Source organism: Notechis scutatus, chromosome 5 (genome assembly GCF_049901735.1).
Source record: "Notechis scutatus isolate UNSWTSFEM ecotype Mainland chromosome 5, rNotScu1.2, whole genome shotgun sequence".
Lineage (NCBI taxonomy): Eukaryota > Metazoa > Chordata > Lepidosauria > Squamata > Elapidae > Notechis > Notechis scutatus.
In genome coordinates this window covers 25235519-25263386 of record NC_142013.1, presented here as the reverse complement: position 1 = coordinate 25263386, position 27868 = coordinate 25235519, and the positions used below count along the sequence as shown (strand labels likewise).

The 27868-nt window shown below is 37.4% G+C and overlaps 1 protein-coding gene across 8 annotated transcripts in view; it reads right to left on the bottom strand.

Annotated features, from left to right (window-relative positions):
• NBEA (neurobeachin) overlaps positions 1–3336 on the bottom strand; it is a 355903-nt gene extending 352567 nt beyond the window's left edge. For all 8 annotated transcript variants that reach the window (XM_087966360.1, XM_087966362.1, XM_087966361.1 and 5 more), the window contains exon 1: positions 1407–3336. In XM_087966360.1, the coding sequence (XP_087822486.1) occupies positions 1407–1739 (333 nt within the window). In that variant the 5' untranslated portion in view covers positions 1740–3336. The remainder of the gene's footprint in view (positions 1–1406) is intronic.
• Positions 3337–27868: the final 24532 nt, after the last annotated feature.

Here is a 27868-nt window from a genome sequence, read left to right as displayed (position 1 = left end):
TATCCAAGTGATTATTTCAGCTTCTGCTATAGTAATAAATTAGCACAGAATGTTTAAAACTTAGTCACAAAAAGACCCCACAATTTTTGCAAGGTTATTCATTTTACCATCAAGATAGAATATTCTCATGTATTCAGCTATTTCATCAGTTTTGCTGCAGCAAATTTTTCATTCAGAAGCACCAAATCATATATAATTGAAAGTAATTCATTTCTAAATTCTTATTTTCTCTCTGATGTTAGACAACTGAACTTCTGGTACAAATTAGAGGTGAATACTGCCATACACTTCTGCATTAACTCTTGCACACCATGAACTGAATGAGGGTTCCATATAAAATGCTACCTCTCTACAGAGGGGACATTTTTGCATGATTTAGATATGAAAGTGATTTAAAAAAAACATCTATTCAAAATAATCAGATAATTAATTCCCAGTGCAATGAAATAATAGATCATCTCCTTAACACTCTGTAAAAGACACAGCCCCTTTTTCAACATGTTAAACCCAATAGCTAGCAAGATAATAGGGTTAAACATTCACACATCAACTAGACAGAATAAATGCAATCTGTAGCTGCACATTAATGTTGCACAATTAAAAGGGATTAGTATCAAATCCTCTTTATAATCCATTAAAACTGAGAATAAAATTAAATCTATTTTTATAAAATATTGTATCTGGAAAAGCAACAGATAGGCCGTGCAATCTTACAGGATAGAGCAATATCCCATACAGAACTGTAAGCAGGGCAACTCAAGTTCATTTATAGATGATACTGTTCTATGTGGATGTTGAAATCATAGGTTGGATGAGATCTGAAGGGAATTTAAGCCTGAAAGTTGGGGAAGGGATTACAAGAATCAAACTTTATGGGTGCAAAGGAGGAGATCAATGCTAGAACAGCAGTATCTACTCATTCACTGTGAAAAAAGCTGCTCACTTCTGGATGTAAGTGATTCAGCTGCCACAGGCCTGATCAAGTTGAAGAAGGAGGTTAAAAAAAAACTTGTCAGAAAAGGCAGGAAGGAGAAGACCAGTACGGCAAAAGGCAGAAGTGAGTTAAGGGCAAAACAGGCCTGTGAACCTACAGAAGCTCTCTGTGGACCAGTGGAAGATGAAAGACTCCCTAGGTAAGCCTCCAAGAGCTCAAGAAGACCTCCTAACTCCTCCCCCTCTTCTATGGGCTGGTGGAGGATTTGTCAAAATGAGGAAAGAAGGAGAGGAAAAGTAGGATAGAAGATGACGGGGCACTTAGAGAACAGAAGTGGAGTTAGGGAGTTCCAGAGCTCTTGCCCGGGCAAGGCAAGGCGAAGACCTGCGTGGGACAGCGCTCTCTCTCCCTTCTATGGGGAAAGGGAGGCAGGGCTGCCCATGCCCCTGCTGGTGGGGTGGAGCCCCCTTACCAGGTTCAACACCGTCTCCACGATGTCCCGGTTGCTGACCTCCCCGACTTGAATGAGTCCGATCAACACGGCAAATTTCATGCGGATGTTGCGGATGGGCACGGACGGATTAATCATCCCGGCGGGCAGCACGACCGAGCCGGAGCCCGATGCCCTCAGCTCCCCCATCACGGCCGCAGAGGAGCTGCTGCTGCTGCCGCCGCCGCCGCCGCCTCCGGCCACCGCTGCTAGAGCAGGTGGTGGGGCTGAAGGTCCGCCGGTGCTGCTGGCCCCGACAGGGATGAGACCCGCTGGTTGCGGCTCCGGCCCCGACACGGGCTTGTCGCTCGCCATCTAGCCTCTGCTGCTGCTGCTGACCCTGCCTGCCGCCGCGCTCCTCCCTGAACGAGAAGCTGCGCTTCCACCGCAGCTGCAAGACCACGGGCAGGAGCAGCGCCGGCGGGGGCCGCTAAACCGGACCAAGCCGCCGTCGCCTCGCCGAAAGACCGTCCCAGGAGCCGCTCCCCCGCTCGACTCTATAATGAGATTATTATGGGCTCCGCTGCCCCGTTAGCCGGAGCAGCTTCTCGCCCGCTCCTCTCCAAGCAGAGGCGGGAAGAGCCTCCGCGGGATTACCAGCCGGCCGAGGGAGGAAACCGGCGAGGGCGACGGGGGGGGCAGAGAGACGCTCCGCAGCCCCCGCTGTTGTTGTGGAGCCAGAACCTCCGCCGCTGCCGCCGCTCACTCCGCCATGTTGCCGCCCCCTGCCTGCGGTAGCTGCCAGGGCGCCTGCGCTGCGGAGCCCGCGGAGGAGTGGCCCGGCTCCCTCAGCAGCCCCTTTTACCCCTCCTTCTTCCGTCGTGTCCCGCACATTCGCCGGGAGAGAAAGTCGGGAAAGGGATTTCTGAGCTCGTGGCGGCCGAGCGGCCGCCTGCCTTTTTCGCCCCCAGAAGCGGCGGCGGCGGCGGCGGCTTCCCCAGGTCGCGATAGCGGCGAGCGGATGACATAACGGGTTTGGGTTTTCTTCCCTCGACCAGCGAGACCTCCTTCCACCTTTTACGGTTGCAGCGGTTGCGCGCGAAGACGACGGCGTGCTGGCAAAGAAAACCGGCGGGCCCGGCTTATTATGGCCCCACGCGACGACCGCGGCGGGAGAAGCAGGCGTCCACGGCCGGCAGCTGTCCCCTCCGCTGCCGTCCGCCTGCCTGCCTGCCTGAGGAGAGCCCGATAACCGCGCGAGGGGATCCAGCGTTCTGCCAAGAGCCCACGTTTCTGGCCTGTGCGGGGGAGGGAGAATAAAAGTGGCGGAGAACTCCCCACATTTTGAATGATTTCACCACATTTGTACTGGTTGGTCTACTGCTGAAGACAGTTGACACGCAGGGCCGTCACCTGCAATACAAAAGCCACGATGGGGTGGCGGAAAGACCGAGTGGGGAGAGAATACATAGATTTCTAGAATGGCTCCCCGTGCAGGACGATTTGCCTAAACCACTCCTCATTTCCCCCGCCCGTATTAAAAAATAACAAATTCATAGGTTTGCTAGCATAATTTTAACCAGGTTTTAACACCACCACCACTTCTCGAAGTTTGTGGATGGTGAGATAGAAACGATAGATCCATCCATTTGTGGCTTTGGACATAATGATGTCAGACTTCAAAAATTAGTATGAATCTCCTACCCAGATCTACTAACTATCGAACTCTAATTCCAGCATAAAAATAGGGAAATGGTATAAAAATGAATTCTAAGCATATCTATATTTCTAAATCTACCAAATCATAACAAAAACCTCCAGTTTTTACTTGAAATATACATTCATTGTTTTTATACGTTTGGGGTGACTACTTGGATATGAGGTATGGATCTTCATTATAATTCATGAAGTATATCTAATCTATCATGTTGTTTAAGTGGATACATAGACAATAAAGTAAAAAAATGCTAACAAATTCAAAGAAATTCCCTTTCTGACTTTTATTCTGCTTATAAGTAGGAAAATCAGGTACCCAAATATATTTTGGCCCAGCTTAAAGTATTAAAATCAACACTTTGAATTGAGCCCAGAAAACTGTTGGCAACCAATACAAATCTGTCAGTAGAGACATGATGTAATCATGATACCATACTGTGCATCAGATAGCAGCCTGCTGCATTTTGCATCAATTAACGCTTAAGGGTTCTCTTCACATTAGCACATTGGAATAGCTTAGGTATTAGCAATAAAGTAGCATTCCTAGAATCCCCCTGATATCTGTTTCTTGACCTTGCTTATCTCAAAGGGCTGACATCAGTCTTTAAAGCTTCACTACTTTCTTATCAGAGCAGCATCAAACCTTGCCATTATATCTCGGAAGATGGTGGTTGATCCTCAGCATACCCTGAGGTCTGCAGAAGTTCCCAAGGAATTCTTATAGTATCATAGAGGTTTAGCAACTAAACTTGAAAACAGTGCAGAAATAGTTGGGATACTTTCAGTTATTTTTGAGAAGTAAGGGTGGGGGAGAAGGAACTCAAGATACCCACCTTCATTCTTTATTATGGGGGGAAAGAATTTCAAGATTCTGTTATATCTTAAAAGAAAGCTGTAATAGTTCTCGTGGCCCCTTATTACCTACTCTGGCCCAATTTGAAAGACTGACATTAGTCTCAAAAAGTTTTTTGGCTTAATCATGGAGATGACATCAGATCCTTGGGGCACCCCACTATCCATAGAACAACTTCCTGAGCCATGGTTACAACATTAATAGCAGTTTGATGCACAATGGCATAACTGTTTTGGACAAAAGAACAATATTTGGAACAATATTTGTGTCACCCAGGAATGGTTCCACAGCCTACGGCCCAACTAATACTGGTATTTCTTCGCTCTCATGGGAATTTGTCAGAAAAATTTGGAGGAACTCGGAGTCCATTTGACTTTTACAATCCTATGTGAATTGTTTATGGGAAGTGGATCAAAAGAATTTTCTACAGATCACCCCAGAATGACTTGAAAATGCTGAAATAATAGAAAACCAAGTGGGCTATGCCCTCATTTAGGGCAATGATCCATCACTGGGTAATTACCAGATTTTCATGCAAATATTTAGAGATGCATTTAACCATTCATGTAGGAGACTGACAACAAATTAAGAGCTTTTTGCAAGCTGAAACAGCCATTGCAGAGACAGATTTTTAATTTTAAGACAGGTAGGGTGGAATGATCTTGCTCTGATTGACTAATTTTGAGAAGGACTTGCTAATGAACTGAGAAATAATTAGTAATATGAGATGCACCAGAAAAATTGAAAGAACTGTTCCAATATTGTGTGTTAATAGGTGATTGAAGAAGTTGAGGCACAGAGAAATTCCTAAAACGTAAACAATGTAAAATATCCTCTCCTTGTCTTCTCAGACAGCTACACTGGAGAACTTATTCTCCAATGTAAAGAACCCCCTCAGCAGAGAAACAGAGTGGGAGATATCTTCTCCTGGGGATTCTTAATCAAGACTTGAACTGCTAAAGCACAGACCTTTGAATGTGTTAAGTGCCACAGAACAAGCAAATGCCCAGATTACTCCAGATTGCTTTCTGATCATCCCCTCTAGAAGCGGGGTTGCCAATTTCTAAGAAATTTCATACCTGATTTTGTGGAGTGCCTAAAAACCTCTCTCATAATTTCTATTAAAAAAATCACATAACTTCATATGTAAATTGAAGAATACATAGCAGCATTTCAAGAACTGAACAATAATAAAACACCATTCCTGAAATCTGTTTGTTTCTTGATTTGGCCTAAAATATTATAATTAATTAATTGGAAATTTTATCATATCTAGATAAAAGTAATATTTTACAGATGCTTAAATCTCTTTGTTCAACTCAAAAAGTCACAATATTCATATTTATTTATTTATTAAATTTGTTTGCTACAAAGTAACTCATTCCCGTTACCTAATAATTTGATCTCATTAACACACACATAACCGACATCTGTTGTACTGATTAAAATTAAATGTATATTATCATTTGCATAAAACTACATACAGGAGTTGCATCCTGTAGTTTGGCCTCTGCTATCAATTTGTGTTTGGTCTCCTGTTCAGAATGAGCTCTTTAACATTCTCTTGAAATAATAAATATGTATAATTAATTTATCAATGTTATATATAAAACTTGAAATACATTTATTATCTGTACTATCATAATCCTAGCTTGCAGTAGTAGTATCCCTTTGTGTGCAACTTCATAAAAGGATCAGAAGGAAGATACACATGCATTGGCATATGCATATATTACATTAAAAACATGCATTAAAAACAATTCCCCAAGCTGTTTTTCAAGTTTCAGTCATGCATTTTGTCTCTACACCTCCCTGCCCACAAGTCATTTGGAGTAAAGTCAGAAGATGTAATTTCTCAACAAAGAAAAACCACAGTAATTAGCTACTTAAATATAACATGAATGACTATTTCTTATTCCGGTAGGCATTGAATGACATATCATAATAGTGGTTTCACTATTATAACAGAATTATAACAAGTACCAAACAGACAAACAAGTTTGCCTCTCTGTCAAGAATTGTAATATTTTTTAACGTGTGTATATTCAGAATTTTAGACTTTGTTGTAGACATATTTCTCAGCTAGAATATGGAGATAATCATTCTTCTGTAACGTGGAATGGTAAGACTCTACTTAAAGTACCATTCTAAGCACCAAATTGCAAAAAGTTTATAGAAAAATGCTAAGTTTCAGTGACAGCAATAACTGATTTTAAAACCCAAGTCCTAAAGGAATGAATAAAGGAACTGGGCATATCTACCTTGTAAGAATAAGGAGGAGAGTATTTGTTATATTGGTTTCTTTCACTAACTGAAAGAAAATTCTGTTGTAATATTTTTCAACTTCTCTTACCTTTTACAACTACATGTAATTACTATGTGGTTTGTTTGGTTTTAGTTGAGCATATTGCATAAATTCAGTCATTGTGGTTTGGAAACTGATCTGTCATCTAGAGTAACCTGTTGGGCTCATTAATGTGAAAACTCAAGCCTTGAGAGTGTTTGCATTTGTTTTCTTTTTTATATAAAAGTTTATTGAACATATTGGAGTATAAAGTACAAATGCAAATGAAAATAGAGAGGGGGAAAAGGAAAACAGAAGTATAGGATAAAGGGGGGAAAAGAAAAAATACATTAACTTCTGACCTTTTTCAGTGTAGTAGAATGAGCATAATAATGTTAGTGTCTCGATTTTTTTGCTTTGCATACTTAGTATATAGTAATCATTTATATAACAAAAAAATCTTGTCAAATCAATAAATGCCAAAATCAAAGTTTCATATTTTTTTTCTATCTCAAGCACAAAAGATTAAGATAGAAAAACAAGCAGCAGATTTTGTCTTTGATTGGTTTCCAGACACGAAAGTGTTTTCCAGTTAGATGTCTTCTTTTCTTTGATTAAAGCAGTTAATTTGGCCATCTCCGCTATTGCCATCAGTTACTCCAACCATTCTTTCATTCTGGAAATTAATATATATTTCCATTTTTGCATATAAAGCATCCTTACTGCTGTCAACATGCATACAACAAAGTTCCATTTTTTTTCCAAGTTCTCTGTCAATTAAACCTAGAAGAAAAGTCTCTAGTTTAATTTGTACAGTATATTCATTTTAGGAATCTTCTATAATAAAATAGGAATCTTACCCCAGTATTTCTTTGCTTAAATTGCTATGTCAACAACTCTCTTAACAGTCCGATAAATAGGAGTTAAACTGAATTATGTGAAACATAAGTAGTTTGTCATTGCCTTTTTTGAGGGCTGATGAGAGGACTAAACTCAGGTTATTCAGCTGCCTTTCCTCCTAAAGTGGGACTAGAACAAACATCTTCCTGGTTTCTAACTTGATGCCTTAACACATCAAACTGGCTCTCTGAGTTATATATAACTACCATTTATAAATAATAAAAACCAGGAAGAGCATTAACAAACAAAATTTTTATTTATTATACTCAACTTGGACACCACTCAACATAAAAACAAACAACAATATAGAAGAAGCAAGCAACTTTAACAAGATGGCGGAACCAGCCAACAAGACAAACACGTCATATACCTACAAAGGACTAACCACTCTAGCAAATACCTGGGAGAAAAGCCAAATCTTTCATGCAATCCAGAATGCCGTCAAAATAAAAGCCTCAGAGGAAACCTCATGTCAGATGACAGATACCATTACACTAAAGGCACATTCCTGGGTTCTTGATAAATGGAACCGCTTTTATTGAAGTAAACCAGAATGCACCAATCTTGTTGGATTGAAATGACCAGGCTGATACCATGGGAGATACACAATTCCCCAGGTAATCTAGTTTTATGCACTCAGAGTTTGTAGGTCATAACCAGAACTTTGAATTGTACCCAGAATCTAACTGGTAAGCAGCTTATGAGGGTGGAATGCCACATGCCAAGACCTATGTTGCTGTAGTTGAATCATAAGGTCCCTAGGCTATGAGTGACCATGTGAAGGACCTCCTGATCTAGGAAATAGCACAGCTAGCATACTAGGTGAAGCTGTGCATAGGATTTCCTGGCCACAACTGCTACCTGCTCATGAAGCAGGAGCTATGAGTCCTTTGTGCATCACACTTGAATCAGGAAGTGCTACCCATCCAAAATTAAACATAGAAAATACCTAGATATATGTTGCCTTCGTATCAGTAGCATTCAGTCTTGGTGGGAATGAGTTGGAATCTGACCAGTATAATTTCAAGGCACTGGAACAGAACCTCAAATCCTCACTTGGCTAGTCTGCAGATATAATTGTTATTGATGATACTAAACTCTGAATCCATGGATAATCTCACCAGCTATTAAATAAAAGGAGACAAGAAATGGAGCCAAAAAAGAAGGAGCCTAGGTCGCGACTTCCATCCTTAACCAAGGCTGACTGAAACCAGTGCCAGAGAAAGGAAAAGAACCATGTAAAATGATGCCCCTATCCCTAATTTCTGGAGCCAACCCAGAAGGATACTGGACTGATGGTACCAAAAGATACTGAGAGATCAAGAAGCAAAGAATGGATCTATCATCTCCATCCAGACTCTGCCACAGGTCATCAATATGTGCTATCAAGGCTGAATCCCAGCCTGAAACCCACTTGAAACTAGAAGGTTGGAGACCAGAAGATGCAACTTAAAATTGTTAGGTCCAAGGGCTACTTTCTGACAAGAGGGCACATCATGGTCTCCTAAAAGACAAGATGTAACACACCTACCTGGAAAAAAAATGACACCACAACCTCATAAGTCCACCTGCAGGCCACCTCCTTTGGTATTTTCACAACCAGAAGTGGCCTGAATTCCATTAACAAGTGAGGTTCTTTCTCAAGAATCAGTTATTATGATCAATGTTCATTATAATGTTTATGATATAATATACATATGAAAATATGTAAGTATGCATAAATAGTTGTAATAAATGTCTATATAATTATAGATCATACTACTGAGATTTATAGAAATCATATAGGTAAAATGTTGGTATTAAACATTGAAGTCCAAGCTCAAATATACACCTGCAGAAACATTTCATTTACTGTATATACTCGAGTATAAGCCTAGTTTTTCAGCCCATTTTTTGTGCTGAAAAAACCCCCCTCGGCTTATACTCGAGTCAGATTCCCCTCTGAAAAAAAAAATGGTGTGGAGCTCTGGAGCTGGGCAGCCACTTCCCTGCTTCCGTGTTTCCTTTGCAACTTGTAAGCATGGGGGTAATCGGAAGCAGAAAAGTTCTTGCATGAGGATATATTGTTTTTTCTTTTTTTAACTGTTTTTAGGGGGGGGAAAGACCCACCATCATGTGAGAATGCTCAGACACGAAATCTATCCTCCCGAAAATAAGTGTGTGTGTGTGGGGGGGATTTTAACAGAGGGAAGACGTAGGGAGAAGGCAAAAGCAACGGAAGATCCTTCTGGGGAAACTGAGGGGAGACTCACCCTTGGTCCAGATGAGCCCCTTCCCGCCCCTAAGGAAGCAGAGGCAGCCAGCAAGGGCAGGCAAGCCCCACTTCGTGGACTCCAGCCGTCCTCGCTCCCACCCAAAGCCACGAAGTCCCCCAATCGCGCAGCCCAGATTCGCCCTCCCCTCAGGGGGCAGCAACGACGCCCGGTGTTTCCCGAGACAAGAAGCTCCGCCGTGCAATGAAAGCGCCCTGGCTCTAGGCTTGCGGGCTCAGAAAACAACGCGAGCCGAGGTGGCTTCAGCTCCGCTTGGCTTCGTTTCCTCAGCCCCAGCTGCTTTCAGTCCACTCAGGAGGAGGAGGAGGTAGTGGTGTGGTGGTGGCTCGCGTTGTTTTCTGAGCTCTAGGCTCGCAGGCTGTCCTAGAGAAAGTTTTTATTGGTATCTATTTTTATTTTTGAAATTTACCAGTAGCTGCTGCATTTCCCACCCTCGGCTTATACTCGAGTCAATAAGTTTTCCCAGTTTTTTGTGGTAAAATTAGGTGCCTCGGCTTATATTCGGGTCGACTTATACTCGAGTATATACGGTAACTTGGCTTATTCAAAAACTGAACAATATAAGTAAATAACCCGATCAATTTATCAAACTATGCATTATATTTATGAGATTACATTCCAAGAAATTTCTGTATTACTGTTATTTTAATGCATCTTATACATCTTAGTTAGAAAAGTCAAAAGGTTGATATTAACTGAAACTCTACAATTCAGATTCAAATTTGCTTCCAGAAAACAAAGAGAGAACATACATCCAGCATCAGGTTTGCCAAAGTAAGATCTTGGAAAAAATCAACAGTGTTGAATACATATAGATTCCCCTTGTTCTGAATTCTATAGGATACAAATTTGTCCTTTTATGACAAAATATAAATAAATAAGGATTATATTTAACTGCTGAAAGTATTAAGGACTACTGTACTAACTGGAAAATTCCAGAAAGCACAATTCTTTCCACATCACCTGATTATAAACACATAACACATACCATGATTTCTGCTTCATATTAGCAGTCTCAATATGTACGTACATATGTCTGGTAGATTTTATCAGATACATAGATTTATCTGATACATTTTATCTAATTTTTAGGATCAAAGTAAAACCTAAATATGAAACTGTACATATTAAGGCTCAATGCAGAAACAAAAGTAAACATAATATGTTGAAGAATAACATACAATTAGGAATAATTTGAACATTATGACATAAATTAGAATGCTCTGATAACAATCTAATTTGTGGTAAAACTATCCTGAAACAGCACTAAATAAACTATTCTGTAAACAACTGCATTGATACATTAGTTACAATAAAGAGTTATTTAAATGCAGCTTATTTTAACTGCCATTATTCTTTCTTTTCATATTATGCATGGTGAACAGTGAAAGATAATGTCTTGAACTCAGACTTCATTATACTTAAAACAGATTAATTAAAACATGGTTAACTTTGACCATTATTACAATGGCTCTATCTCAGTTTGGAACCAACTCATTATTAGATGCAGTTATTTTGATCCCTTTCTTCCCAACATATAGCATGGAATTAAACTGTGGTATCCTGAAATAAAATAATTATTATAGTTATCATGGTAATCATAGATGATCCATGATCAATATTTTTTTAAAAATGATATAATACAACATTAGACTGAAATAAAATATAACATATACTTTAAATGCACGAATAATCTGCTTTGTATAAACAGGTTGAATTATATCAGGACTTATTGTTTTTATTATTCAAAGACTTCAAGTAATGATGGTGATTTATTTGCAGGAGTATTAATAAAAAGAAAAACAAACATTTTATGTGCAACGTAAGAGTTGCTAATTAAGGTATAATCATCACCCAGCCATCATAGCTTGTGCTAAGCTTCATTGTCAAGAAAAAAAAATATTCAACTTGAAAGAAAAGAGATGCAAGGCTGATATGTAAAGTACCCTTCTGAACGATAAGAGCTAGAAAATGGGGATTAAAAAGGTCACATATTTATTGAGCAACTCACTGTATATAGATAGTAACACCCAGTGTTTATTTCTTAATGAAACCCTGAATGTACGAGAATGTGTAGGAAATTAGTCTGAAATAACAAATACTTCTCTGTTTATCACTATGTTAAGGATGACACAAAAAGGTAACTTTTTTAGAAACAAATATTACCTAAAACATGTTAATTCTATAAAAACCATTCCATTCAGCAAATACATTAGTTAATATTGTCCTCCTAGTTGTTCTCTTTGTCCATTTAATCAGTCTACAGAAATGGCTAGAATGGCAGGCCTCAATCGCTTTATAAGTGGGTGAAAAGAGTTCCAGGAATGAATGGAATTAAGAATAAAATGTTGAAATTTTATTTATTATTTATTTATTTTATTTGTCCAGCATGTGTTAGATAACAGATATAAGTATAAACATGATTATTAATACATGAAATGGGTAAGAATAAAAGGGAACATTAGGACAGTTGGAGTTGAAAATAATTGTTAAAGAAACTGAAATGAATGCTAAAGGGTATATTTTATATATTTGTATGGGTGTTAGAGTAATATATCACACTGTCAAATTGTATGAATGAATGCTATAAATGTTAGTGCCATCCAAAAATGGATAAAAAGCAAATGGTAAATATTGAAAAATGGAAGGTTGTAGGAATAAATGTTGAAATTGGAGAAATGTGGACATGCTTTGCTTATATTTATAGCTGTGCTACTCATTTAATATGTGTTAAGACTATATATGTGCCTCGCAGTTGGAAGAAAGCTGTTATTCAATGGATATCTAAAATTTTCTAGATTTTTTACACATCCAGAAAAGATAAGAAAATGTCCTTTTTGTTATTCACAATTCCAACATACATTTAAAATGCCTTTATACATTCTACACTATTTCCCTGGTGACAAAAATTGCACATCATCTTATTAAAATTCTTTTTAAGATTATAACATAATGTAAATTTCAATCCTTTCAGCTATAGAAAAGGCTTAAATTATGGAATATTCTATCTGAGTATAGAATTGGTTGGTGAATGCAGTAAAAACATTGTATAATGGAAATAAAGCATGCATAAATGCTTAGCAGAAGTTTTAACAATAACTAGAGGAAAAGAGTGGGCTGCCTGATGTCCATTTGTGGTTTAATGTATTTATGGATAAACACATAAGAAATTCTTATGATTGTATTAGAGATGTTTGGGGTTCAGGGTAAGAATATCAATGTATTTTTGCATGCATATATGGATGTTGTTGGCTGATAGTCAAATTATTAGCAATAAATATTAGACAGATTATATAATGCGATCATACAATACAGTTAAATTAAAATTAATCTCAATATAATTAAGATCATCACACTCCAACAACACCTAGAGCAGTGGTATCAAACTGGCAGCCCACAGGCCAGATGCATCAGGCATAAGGGCACGTCCACCCCAGTTCCGCAAATGGGAAAAATGTCACAAAATGTCATGTGACAGTAACATGACATGGGCAAGTTTGACATCTATGACCTAGAGGACCATGTGCTGCCTTTCTATGATCTAAAAATAAAGACATAACAATATGGAAATTCAATATTCATAATTATTTGCAGATTATTATATATATCACATTTGTTATAATTTGGTTGTCAGTCGCTCCCTTGTTTCAAATTTTAGATTCCAGTCTCTTCTTTGTCCAGACTTAGCTTCTAAGCTCCCCCAAAATATAGAAGCTATCCAGACTTGATGCTACTGCCATTTATAGTAAACATATAATGACATACTAACTTTGCAAAAGTCTTGATTTGGAAGAGTTCTATAAATGTACACACATATACTTGCTCATATTTTTGGCTTATAGGAGCACAAGGAATTCTGAAGATATTTTCTGTAGCTGCTCTTCAGTGGGATGGTTCAGTTGTTTCATATGAAAAACAGATAACCAGATAATAGCTTTCAAAAAGCTCATTCATGAAATTCACAGAAATGCAGAAAGAATTATGTATTCAGTTGGGCATTCAGGCATTTCTATAAAAGCTTTCTGCTTGGATTTAGGGTTAGGATTAGGATTACCTAGGTCTGGTGTGTTCTTTTCCTTGTTTTATTTGAGAACTTAAACTTCCCATTCTTTGCTCCAATTCTTGGCTTCTGCTTTTTAGTTCTAACTTTGGAATTTTTCTTAAGTTGAGTCCCTGGTTTAGGTCTTGATTCTTAACTTCCATTTCATCTGGATAACTGCTAAATTAATTATCTCTCTATAACAAAAAAATAATAACTTTAGTGGAAGTATTACCTAAGTGATCTTTTCAATTACCTCTTTAACCTTTTTCCAATTTTTACAATGTTAGTTGCTTAGTCTATAATTTTGTATCACATTTCATAGGAGTTCTAATACATATTTGTTTACATAGTAACAATAATCCAGCACTGGGGCACAACAAAAAGCTATACATGAAATTTCTGCAACCTCAAGAAACAAGTTTAGTTTCCTTTCCCATCCTTCTGAATTTTCCAATAATGTGCATACTTGTGACCGACATGTAGGAGTGAGAGTAATGTTGGTGTTGCTATAAAACAAACTTTATCTTGACAGCTACAACCAATGGTCTTTGCAGCATCTCTCTATCTGTCATGTATTCACTTAGCGACCATTTCACTTAACAACCTGGTGGTTAGAACAGCATGTGGTTGCTTAACAAGGAATTAATGAATAGATTGAAAAAAGACAAGATGATAATGATAATAATAACAGCTTAATATGGCTTGGAAATAAATTTTTGGAAGCCTGCCAAATTGTGCTTATTTGTTTTTTAAAAAAGAGCTTTCTAAAGAAGCAAACCCAAGAGGTAGGTCTTGTGCTTATGTTGCACTACAGTGAAGAATCAAACTTGGCTGAAAATTCTAAATAATGCATCTGGAAATTAGAATGGTTGACAATACAACTATGACAACAAATATACAATGTACCCATTGTATTTCTTGCCCTGTTTCTTTCTGTGTCTTATTTCTTCCCAAAGATTGTTAGATGTTATTGGAATATTGTTGGAAATGGCTATGTTTCCTCCCCCCCCCCCTAGACTTCATACCTTTTGTATGTAGAACTAGTGATCTATCACTGTCTTCGAAAGAAGTTTAATGCAGCTGGAGAAGAAAGGATAAAGGGAAGAGTGGTCATATATCCTCCCATTATGTAAATATTGCAAAAAAGAAGCTGATGTATTCTCTGCACTGCAATTCTGAAGCTTGAAATTTCAAGCTAAGTTTCAAAACCAATAGAAAATAGGTAGTATATGAATTAACTCTATTGTGACTGAAATCAGAAATCTCAGCAGTCTAGAAAAGCATATGCTGGTCAATATAAGAAACCTGAAATGGAATATATATATGTTGTAAGTAAAAACCTCTCAGAAACTATCTGCTGCTGAGTGATTTTGTCACTTTTATGAACAGTGATCCTTTTTATAGATGAGTTGTTGATATTTTTATTTAGTAACCACAGAATAAAACTCTTTTCATGATAATGGAAATATATTTTGCCATCCATTCCTGTACCTATGTTTCACAAAAGCAAATATTAAATTGTAACACGGAGAACTCCTTAATCCAATTTTAAATATGCAGTGTTTACTAAAAGGCACATTGCCTAGATGCATACGTACACATACTGGCTGAGAATATTATCCCACAATAACAGAGCTAACAGCAGGAAACATTTTAGAATGGAAGTAATTGAATGATTTAGTTTTCGGGGGGGGGGGGAAATGACTGATTTTATTCTGTGAAACATAGATTATAATGACTGATTAAATAATGCAATTTCTCCTCCAATTGCATTTTTTTTTAAAAAAAAATTATTATATGTTAAAATAAAGAGCTAAAAGTAACAAGAACTAATAACTAAGATGGAAAATAGAGAACAAATATGAAAACAAAGTCCAAAGTGCAGACATAAAAGAAAAAGGAATACAAAGAAGTAATTTCTGACTTTCTTTTACAACAGATAAAGTATACATTTACATTAAACTCCTACAATACAACTTTCATTTTTTTTCTATTATCCACTATTATTTCTAATAATCAAAACCAGATTTCATGTCACTTTTTTCAGTTTTATGCAGAAAGTCAAGAATGGATTTCTAATCAGAATTAAAATTAATCAATGTCTTTTCTCTATTCGAAGCTGTAAGTTTCTTATCTCAGCCAACTCCATCAACTTCACTAACCATTTTCCATTGTAGGTAATGTCAACTCAACCCATCGGGCTTACTGTCCCTGTCCTATTGTTTCTTTTATTTTTTTATTTTTCTTATATGTATCCATGTATTCATCACTATGTTTTTACTTATACCTATTATCTTGTAAGCAATTGACAAACCAAATAAATAAATAAAATAAAATAAATATGTGATGATACTGCATGCAATGTATATTTTGATGTGTTGTCTTTGGTAATCTCTGAGCTTGTTTGCTTGCTGATGCATAATTATTTAACTAGGTAACATTATCGATGCTAGTGAGTGTGAGGTTTGCTTCTCATTTATATATAGTAGCTTGCTTTATCCAATATGCAGAATAAAAGAAAAAGAACTGAAGAAAACCACAAAAACAAAGACTTGGAAATAGATGTAGAATGACTATGACAAAAACAAGTAAAGATAATAAGTACCAATAGTAATAGGAGCCTTGGGTGCAATCCTAAAACAACTGGAGTACTACTTAAATGCCATCAGCATTAACAAATTCACCATCAGTCAATTGCAAAAAGCAGCTTTACTTGGAGCAGCTTACATCCTGTGACAATATCTTTTAACATCATCAAACATTTGCCAATCCTAGGTGAGAAGAACTTGTTCGGTTGATAAAATACCAATTTTGTCTAAACATCTGGCTGACTGTGGAATGAACCATAATATATGGTGCCCACAGTAACTTGCCTTGCCCTGTATATACAAGTAGCTTGCCCAGCCCAATATATAGTAATAATAATTTATACTGTATATGGTAGCTTGCCCTGTCCTGTATATAAACTGGGTGGAAACTCCACACTCATTAGCACTGATGATGTTACCTGGTCAGATAATGAAAGACTTGCAAGCAAACAATTAAGATCAGAGAGCACCAAATACTCCACACTTCAGTTCTGAACTACATGTATTCTCTTCTATTTATAGTATAATTTTAATGATGTCACAAAAATATGTACGATCATTCCAGCAAATGTATACAACCTTAATTATAAGAAAGAGAAAAAGACTTGTTCTGTCTAGAAATGGAAGTGTGGTTCAAAGGATTAAGTTAATGAAGTTAGGGTTATGAAAGTAAATGCAGTTTTCTCCTTGGATACTACAAGGGAAGTTCTGCTTTTTTAAAAAGCTGCCCTCTTCTACAGCACATGAGTTTCTAGTAAAGTAGGGTGTAATAGAGGACTCAGAGTGAATTTGTTTTAAGACAGCAATTAATATGCTTGCCTCACATGCTTTTTGTGTTCCTCGGTGCTTAAATTATGGAATGAAAGTTTGGGACTCTGTAATAAAACAGATTATCTTCCTCAGTTTTGGTCTGTTAAAGTTACAAGATATTTTAGTTCTGCTATGAGTTCAGAAGGGAACACAAAGTTCTGCTTTGTATTCAAAAGGGAAATACAGGATAAAATTGTCATAATAAATTTTAACAAAGATTTGTTATTCCAAGTCAATGTATGGGTCTATTATTCTGCAAAGCTGTGATTCTTGGTGAGTCTGGGAAACATCAATTCAATCACAGAGCATATGCTTTGAATGCAACAGATTTTGATTTTAATCCCCAGCCCACTTCAGAGGGTTAGAAAGCCTGGAACCTTAGAGAGCTATTGAAATAATCTACTTATGCTTCCTCTTTTTACAGTCATTTCTGTGCTTGACTTTAGGTCCCAACTGTTCATCACTTTGCATCCAAGAATTGTTGTAGTTAAAGCAAAGAATGATCATGGAGCATTAAAATTGCTCCTGCTGACATCTGATATTCACAAGGAGACTATTTTGTAAATATTTTTGCGTAACGAATTGTCTGGTTGCTGCTGTGTAACATCTGAGAACTCCCACTTTTATCTTCTTAACTATAACTATGTTCCAGTCCTATGATCCTTGAGGCACTGCAGTGGTTCTGCTGTCTCTCTCTGGGTTTCCAAGTAAATCTGTTTTTTTAAGCAAAAAACACATTACATTTCAAAGATGAAAACATGATGTAATTAAATATTTTAATAACTTTCATGTGACATTTAATTTGCAAATTGATCTCAGAACAAAATCTCCTTTTGCTCTCCCTATCCTATTTCCTGCTGGAATTCTTAAGCTTCTTTAGCAATAACAATACAAATAGTGTAAGGATATTTAAAAAAATGTCCAGCTGGATCAGGCCAACGTTCCATGTAATCCAACATTCTGTATCATTCACTAGTTGTCCAGATGCAAAACTCAAAAGTAGGGTAAGACTCCCTTGCATTCCCTACAATCATGTTTTCCTTTTCTTTTATTCTGGAAATAACATAAAAATAAAAGATTAGCAATTCTTGATAGCTTGTTATGCTCCCTTTAAAAAAACTGAATTGGTGGCAACTAATGCTTTGCTGATGGGAGCAAATTAACTGCTGTATATATTGTATAAAGATGTACTGTACCGGCATTTTTTGTCTGTCTTGAATCTTCCTGCATTTAGTCTCAATTGATAGTCCCAAATTCTATTTGTTAGGGAGAAAAATACTTTTTATCCATATTTTCCATTCTATGATTATTTGATAAACATTTATATGTGATATGCCCTTTTCCTATGTGTAATTTCCTTAATCTTAAATGATTAGGTTTAACAACTAAAATTGGTGTAATTTAAAACAAAAAACAAAAAATAGAATTTGGAGATATTTGCCTTTTCTATATCACACAATAAATAAACAATAATAGAACTGGATGATGCTTGAATCATATATCATTCATGAATGAGTGGAAAAACGTAGCTCTATATAACATTTTAGAACATGCTTATGTTTTCTTCCTATAATAATTACACCAGATCTGTAAGGTGGACCGCTGGTGCATCTTATGACAGGGAGAGAAAAATGCTTGTCCAAAAGTACTTTAAAAGAACATAGCTAATATACTCATAAAATTTTGAGAATGGATACTCTATTCTAATTCTGAAGAGTTCTAACTCTTCTTAAGAAGAAGAATTCTAACTCTTTTTTAAAATCTCCAAAAATGGAGAGTCCACAAACCTTGTAGGTAGCTTATAGTGTCAAGATTCCGGCAGTTACTCCAATTAAATCGTGAGCCTCGAGCCACACTCCCAAAACTTCTTTGGATTTAACATTCCGGCATTTGCCTGGGCACAGCCGACTCTGAGATAGGTCATTCACTGTCACCCTTGATCCTGCTTTCTCCCCCCCAACCCTTCTGGGTGTATCATCCAATGAAACACGTCCATAGCCAAGAGTAATCAATTATGTTCTCCAATTAGATTTTTTCGTGGTAGAAGCTTCAGTCATCTTATCAATCTCTGAGGAAAATATGAATGGGAAGTACTTCTGATTCCACACTGCTGCCTGCTCTTTGAAACTCCCCCCTCCTTTCTGTTGACAACTATAAAATGTGTATACAATATGTATATACCTGACCATCCTCTGTGCGGTACCCTTTGTACCAGAACATTGATATCATGTCTCACTTCAGTTTTCTTGTTACACAAGAATGGTGTCACCAGTGCAAAATAGAGGCCTAAAAGAGCATAATAACTTCAGTAATACAGTCCAGGGATAGGTGAACTTTTCTAAAAGCTTATAAGTTTGTTTTATAAATATCCACACAACAAGACAATGATTTTCTAATTCATATTTCAGCTGTTAGGAAACTAAGACCTTTTAAATCTGAAGTCTATTGTGTTTGGATAGGTCTGATATTTTCTATTCAGAAGTACTATTTGGTTTACCATATTGGCCATCACTATGCACTAGAGTAGGGGTGTCAAACTCAAGGGTGCTTAGATCTGGCCTGTGGGGCCATCCTGGAAACAGCAAAGGACTGGCCCATGGTGCCTCTGCCAGTGAGGGTTGCAGGAGTCTGTCACAGCTGAAAACAGAGCTCGGGAGCCCGTTTTCACTGGCAGAGTGCTTGGGCCACCAGAGATGCACCCGACATGAGCTGATGTCAAGCTAGCCACACTAACCCTGGCCATGCTCCCCCTGCACCCCCAAGGTCAAACACAACCCTGATGCGACCCTCAATGAAACTGAGTTTGACACCCCTGCACTAGAGTTATTTGAAAGAGAAGTTTAGTGGCTAGGTAGCAACTGGTTCCAATGATCATTCTGATCTGTGCAGGTCTCCTAGAGATCTATGAAAATTCATAGAATTTACTCTCAGGAAAACTTAGGTAGAATGTCAAGTAAACATAGATAAAAGTAATTCATATTCCATTTGGAAGGTGGATGATACTTAATTCCTTCAGATGTCTTTCAAAGGAGATCTCTCCAATATATTTTTATATTCTGCATGACATTTTCAGGCCTAAACTGTGTTTACTTTCTCCTTGTACATGTAATTCTGCCTAAGATACTTACCAGAAATCCAGTTCCAATATGCATAAGCTCCAACAAGCATAGAGAGAGAACAGTATTCAAATCACCTTTCTAGATTGCATTTTAGTGCCAAGGCCCATATTTCACTGTCTTTCTGTGTTTCAGCATTAGACATTTATCAATGCATTAGTTGGTTTTTGTTTTATTGTTTTTCCTAGTTTTTAAGAGTTTAGACAACCATTGATCTAAAATGGCATAGGCTTCCTGCCTGAGCATCAGGGTGTTGTTTGACCTCAGGGGCCAGGCTGGGCGTGGCTAGCTTGACATCATTTGTGTCAGGGTTGCCTGTGATGGCCTGAGTGCTCTGCCAGTGAAAACAGGCTCCTGGGTTGCGTTTTTGGCCATGATGCTCCCCTGCAGCCATTTGCCAGCAAAAACGGAGCTGGGGTGGGCCACATGTGCCCATGTCTCATTTTTTTGCCAGAACAGCCTCCTGCAACCCTCTGCCAGTGAAAACGAAGCTCCATTTTCACTGGAGGTGTCATGTGAGGCCCTCCCAAGCTCTGTTTTCACTGGCAAAGCACCATGGGTTGGTCCTTTGCTGGTTCCAGGATGGTCCCACAGGCCAGATCTAAGCACCCCCAGGCCAGATCCAGCCACCGGACCTGGAGTTTGACACCCCTGGACTAGAAGATCTCCAAGGTCCCTTACAACTCTATCATTCTGTTCTGTTTAATAATTAATTTGCATGAATTTGGTAAAACCAGATAGATAACATACGGGGACAAACACCCACATTCCTACATATTGATAGCTTTATAACATCCCAGCCATTCATCCTCATAAAAAGCTAAGAGTTTATAAAATCTAAGAGTGTATACTTTAGCACCAGCAAAATTTAATGAACTATGGTATATTTGGATGAGAATAATTCATTCAAAAGTTCATCACATTATCAAATCTTTGGGCTGTCATTACATTTCAACCCTGTCTAAAGCAAGAAGAACACAATGATAATTTTTTAAAAGAGTTTATAAGCACATGATCCAAATAATTTTGATACATGCAAGAAACTTCTGAAAAATGTGAAAAAGTATTTTCATATCCTAATATATCACTGCCTAGAGTCATGAACAATTAAATACAGTTAAAGTTATTTCTGAATAAATATGTTGGGTTGCACTGTTAGTATAATGATAGCAACTCTAATCATATAGTCACCATATCACAGTGAAAACATTTTTGAAACAGGTGCCTCTTAGTTGTACCTAATAACATAAAACTGCCAGTATAAAATAACCTTTGAATTTTTTTATAACACTAAATTGCTTTGGACTGATTTTGGAGCTAATTGTCTAATATCCTAAGGGAAGTATCATTATAAAATCTACCTTCACATCCCAGATAATTTTAAAAACTAGGTCAGTTGACAATGCTGTCAGTCGCTACATGGGGCCAAGCTTACCATAATTAGTAATACATTTACATTTTATAAGTGCCATGAAAAACCTTCATTCGCCTCTTTCCCTATTACATAGTTTCAGCTCTAACCTGTATTTTTAAACAGCTGTGACTGTAAATATTATATAATTAAACCACATATTTATTTGTTCTGCTTTTTCTATTAATAAACTTGAATTAGTATGCCTGGTTAGCCTTTTGTATTCTTATTCCTTCCCTTTCTTAATTTCTTTCACCTAATATGGAAATGCACCACCTGTGTTTAGGAACTGTTAAATCCTTATAGAGAGAACAGCACTACTTTTAAAAAGAAGAAGTAAATTGCTCCTGAAGTAGTCTAATATAAACAGTTAAAGCTCAGGTGTTAACTACCTCCTCTTGCCAACATGTTTGCTAATGAATTCTAATCAGACTTGGGAAACACTGGTTTTTGAAGTCTATTTCAATCTACAATAACTTCCTGCATAGTTTTTTTTATGGAAACTAAGTTTATCACTGCAACTGCAATTTAAACTTGTTAAGACTTTTACTTGCTTTTAATAATGTTATCCATGCTAATCTGTCAGAACCGAAATATTAAATTAAACAGTCCCCAAATGAATAAAAACTTAATACATTAAAATTATATGTCAAATGTTTCTTCAAATGAAAGGCTCTATTTCTTTTTGGTATTGGATATCCTTGGTATTAGCCTGGTCCTCTAATCAGTATTTTCAGTCAAAATGTCTGCCCTGAGACCATTGTGTGTACAGCAGTTCAAACTCTGCTATAGTGAAATTAGAGAAGCAGGACTAGGAAATGAAAGTTAAGCCGTACAGGATAGAGATGCTATTTCTGAGTGATTAGCTAAGAATTGAGAGGTTGCTATCCCTCTAAGTTTTAAATTCACAATTTCAAGATGAGTTGACTGAAGCCATAACAACTGAATTCAAAATCCATAATTATAACTATTGGGAGCATTTTCATTAGAAGTATCAATATCTTTAACACCTTAGAGGATTTATTATCAATCTATAATGTAACAATCCTTCCAGGTCAACTGCAATTGCTTTCTCAAGGAATCAAGACACACTAAGGAGTAAGTTTTACTATCCGCTGAGTAATGGCCAAATAAGGCAACTTGATATTACTGACTAATAAATAATCCTTCTTAATATATAAACAGACTGAAATTACAATATCCCTTTTTTGTCACTATTTAGCCAGTCTAAATCTGACCTTTCTTTTGAGCCCATCACCCAGGAGGCTACAATATCTGCCTTTTTTCATTCTGTCCTCCAACAGAAAATAACGCAATGACTTCTTTCCCAACACCATGGTAAATCTCAATTAGATAAAACTTTTACCATAAATTTGGTAGAAATATAGACTTTGATAGTATCTTTTCATTAAATTAGGCTTGACACAATTCTTATCCATTGTTCATGAATAGAATTTGCTAGCTTGATTATATACACTGCTCAAAAAAATAAAGGGAACACAAAAATAAGACATCCTAGATCTGAATGAATGAAATATTCTTATTAAATACTTTGTTCATTACATAGTTGAATGTGCTGACAACAAAATCCCACAAAAATTATCAATGGAAATCAAATTTAGCAACCCATGGAGGTCTGGATTTGGAGTTACACTCAAAATTAAAGTGGAAAAAAGCACTACAGACTGATCCAACTTTAATGTAATGTCCTTAGAACAAGTCAAAATGAGGCTCAGTGTGTGGCCTCCATGTGCCTGTATGACCTCCCTAGAACACCTGGGCATGCTCCTGATGAGATGGTGGATGGTCTCCTGAGGGATCTTCTCCCAAACCTGGACTAAAGCATCCCCCAACTCCTGGGCAGTCTGTGGTGCAACGTGGTGTTAGTGGATGGAGAGAGACATGATGTCCCAGATGTGCTCAATTGGATTCAGGTCTGGGGAATGGGTGGGCCAGTCCATAGCATCAATGCCTTCGTCTTGCAGGAACTGCTGACACACTTCAGCCACATGAGGTCTAGCATTGTCGTGCATGAGGAGGAACCAGTGCCAACCGCACCAGCATATGGTCTTACATGGGGTCTGAGGATATCATCTCGGTACCTAATGGCAGTCAGGCTACCTCTGGCGAGCACATGGAGGGCTGTGCGGCCCCCTAAAGAAATGCCACCCCACACCATTACTGACCCACTGCCAAACTGGTCATGCTGAAGGATATTGCAGGCAGCAGAATGTTCTCCACGGTGTCTCCAACCCTGTCATGTCTGTCACATGTGCTCAGTGTGAACCTGCTTTCATCTGTGAAGAGCACAGGGTGCCAGTGGTGAATCTGCCAATCTTGGTGTTCTCTGGCAAATGCCAAACATCCTGCACAGTGCTGGGCTGTAACCACAACCCACACCTGTGGACGTCGGGCCCTCATACCACCCTCATACCACTCTCATAGAGTCTGTTTCTGACCATTTGAGCAGACACATGCACATTTGTGGCCTGCTGGAGGTCATTTTGCAGGGCTTTGGCAGTACTCCTCCTGTCCCTCCTTGCACAAAGGTGGAGGTGGCGGTCCTGATGCTGGGTTGTTGCCCTCCTACACCCTCCTCCATATCTCCTGATGTACTGGCCTGTCTCCTGGTAGTGCCTCCATGCTCTGGACACTACGCTGACAGACACAGCAAACATTCTTGCCACAGGTCACATTGATGTGCCATCCTGGATGAGCTGCACTACCTGAGCCACTTGTGTGGGTTGTAGACTCCGTCTCATGCTACCACTAGAGTGAAAGCACTGCCAGCATTCAAAAGTGACCAAACCATCAGCCAGAAAGCATAGGAACTGAGAAGTGGTTTGTGGTCACCACCTGCAGAACCACTCCTTTATTGGGTATGTCTTGCTAACTGCCTATGCTTTCCACCTGTTGTCTATTCCATTTGCACAACAGCATGTGAAATTTATTGTCAGTGTTGCTACCTAAGTAGACAGTTTGATTTCACAGAAGTGTGATTGACTTGGAGTTACATTGTATTGTTTAAATGTTCCCTTTATTTTTTTGAGCAGTGTATATTCAGATGTTAAAAATGATTTTGCACACTTGAATTTTTTTCCCATGAACTGCGTAATTTGCTCAGCCTCAAATTGTAAATAATGTCTCTTTGTATTACATGTATTTATTTTATCTATAAAATCTAAGAGACATATTTGGGTTTCCTTCTCTCTCACTTTTCTCTCTACTGTTTCTTTCTTAATATTTCTGTTCCATTCTAATGACAGATTGGGTTTCTCAGAAAAGTAAATATATAATAAAAATATAGAACATCAAAAGCATAGAATGATAAAAATCAGAATAAAATCTATTAAAAACACAGTCACCAGATGTTATATATAGTGGCCATCAAACCCACAGTGTACACTTCGAAGGTATAGAGTAAAAAATATCTTTATCACAGCATCCTAACCTTTGGGAAAAAGAATTTCATAGAGTTGAGGTGGCCATTGAATAGATCTGCTTTTTCATTTCCATCATCCAAACCATTTGGGTCAGGAAACAAAAGCACATATTTTCTTAAAAGAATTCTGAACCATGTATGGCTTTACAGGTAATGACCCAGAGCTGGTATTCAGCAGGTTCTGACTAGTTCTGGAGAACTGGTAGCGGAAATTTTGAGTAGTTCGGAGAACCAGCAAATACCACCTCTGACTGCCCCAGCCCCCATCTATTCTCTGTGTCCCGAGTCCCAGCTGATTGGCTGGGTCTTCTTTTGTTGCCCTGCACAGGAGAAAGGAGTTGGAAAACAGGTTAGTGAGTTGGGGAGGGAATGGGATTTTGCATTATCCTTCCCCTGCCATGCCCACCAAGTCATGCCCGCCACGCCCACCAAGCCACGCCCATAGAATTGGTAGTAAAAAAATTTGAATCTACCACTGTAATGACCAATAATTTAAACTGTACCAGGAAGCCCACTGATAGCCCAGACAGTTCTCACAATATAGTTACTTCTTTGCTAAACATAAACTGACCCCAACCTGGCTAACAGTCCACTGCATTCTGAACCAATTTTAGTTTCCATATAACCTTCAAAAACTTCTTTAAGTAGACATTAGCAGAAATCCAAACACAAAGTTGTGAAGGCACATATATAAAGTGATTTACCTTGGTCTGATTTTTTTACATCTCAAAAACTTGACATTTTAATAGAAGTGTAGAGATTTTCTATAACCACTGTATACGATGTAATCTTTTGTTTTCTTCTGAGCTACCAGTTTTAAAAAAGTGTCCTCTTAAACAACTTAAAACATTAGCTTTAATTCTTTAAAGGAATATTACTTTAAAGGAATATTACTTAACTATCATTTCAATTATATATATATAATTGAATAGTATTAGTATTAGAGATAGTACATTTTATGCAACACACTTCATCTAATAGTTACTAAGTTTATATGAGTAACTAAGTTACTAAGTTTATATGACATTACATCATTGCACAATTAAATAACAAATCTCTACACTTCTATTAAAATGTCAAGTTTTGAGATGTAAAAATCAGACCAAGGTAAATCACTTTATATATGTGCCTTCACAACTTTGTGTTTGATTTCTGCTAATGTCTACTTAAAGTAGTTTTTGAAGGTTATATGGAAGGTTATATCCAGTCATTAGTGCAAGAGAAACAAAATATAGCCCTCTCTGAGGGAAATGAGTGATAAGAAATAAGAAATATAAACAAAGTAAGTCTGATAAGATTAATTATTTTTCCTAGGAAATAAATAGAAATAATCTAATGCAAGCTATCTTGAGAAAACAAATATTGCTAGACTATTGATACATAACAATCTAAAGAATGATGATATATAGGCTAGAAGACCCCAAACTTTACATGAATTTCCCCACTCCAGACTATAAACAATCTGGGGAAAGTGTTACCTATTTTTTAAAAACTCCTGATCCACTTTCCACTGGCAGAGTGAAAGCACTACTAAGATATTTCTCTTCACTTTACCTGCACAAACTTTCAGGTACGGTTAAGAACTTGTGATATATAGATGTCTATGGAGATCCTCAGTCATCCAGGTTGAACTGAAGCTTCTTGGATGACAAATCATATTAATCATATTAAGTGATCATATTAAGAGCAACTGCGTTCTCTTCGCTGATGATGTGAAGCTATTCACCAACAACAACAATACTGCTACCCTTCAAAAAGACCTCGACTATGTATCAGAATGGTCAAACAAATGGCAACTTCAAATCTCAACAAACAAATGCTCTGTCTTACATATTGGCAAAAAAAATCAGAAAATAAAATACAAGCTGAATAGTCAAGACCTTGTTGATGATCCAACTCTGTCAAGGACCTTGGAGTTCTCATCTCTAATGATCTAAGTGCTAGAGCCCACTGTAACTACACAGCCAAAAAGGCATTAAGAGTTGTTAACCTAATCCTGCGTACTTTTTCTCCGGTAATATCACACTACTAATGAGAACATACAAAACATTTGCTAGACCAATACTTGAATACAGCTCATCAGTCTGGAACCAACATTACGTATCAGATATTAACACAGTCGAGAAAGTCCAGAAATATTTCACAAGAAGATTTCTCCATTCTTCTATTCATTGCAGAATACCTTATGCCACCAGACTCGAAATTCTAGACCTAGATAACCTAGAACTATGCCGCCTTCAGTCCGATCTAAGTATAGTATATAAAATTATACATTGCAATGTTCTACCTGTCAATGAATACTTCAGCTTCAACCATAACAATACAAGAGCACACAATAGATACAAATCCAAGGTAAACCACACCAAACTTGATTGCAGGAAATACGACTTCAGCAACAGAGTGGTCAATGTCTGAAATACTCTACCTGACTCTGTGGTTTCTTCCCCAAACCCCAAAAACTTTAACTTTAGACTGTCTACTACTGACCTCATCCCTTTCCTAAGAGATCTGTAGGGGGCATGCATTAGTGCACCAACGTGCCTATCGTCCCTGTCCTATTGTTTCTTTTTATTTTTCATATATGTATCTATTTCATGTATTCATAACTATGTTTACACAGTACTTATACCTGTTATCTTATAATCGCTTGACAAAATAAAATAAATAAAAAATAAATAAAATGAAATGCCTTCAAGGAAAAAGTCCCGTTGTCTTTTGAAAAAGCATCTTTCTGATATGTACATTAAAATTAAGTTTATTGCATAATATAATGATAAATTATGTCATCACAAAAGATGCCTGACATACTCAATGTTACCCTTAATGAAAATAATTAGTTTTATAAAAGGGAGTCATACAAATTCATTTTTAATGCACCACAGAATTTGAGAAATTCTGAGGTTGGCTTAAAGAAATAATTTGTCTACCTGTTTAATCTTTTCTTCAATTCCAAAGTGTTATGCTATGAGAAAACAGCATAACCACAAATGCATATGAACATATCGATTGGCTCATCCCTACACATTAACAAATTATATGATTAAAAATTCCTAGGCTAGTTCATATAAG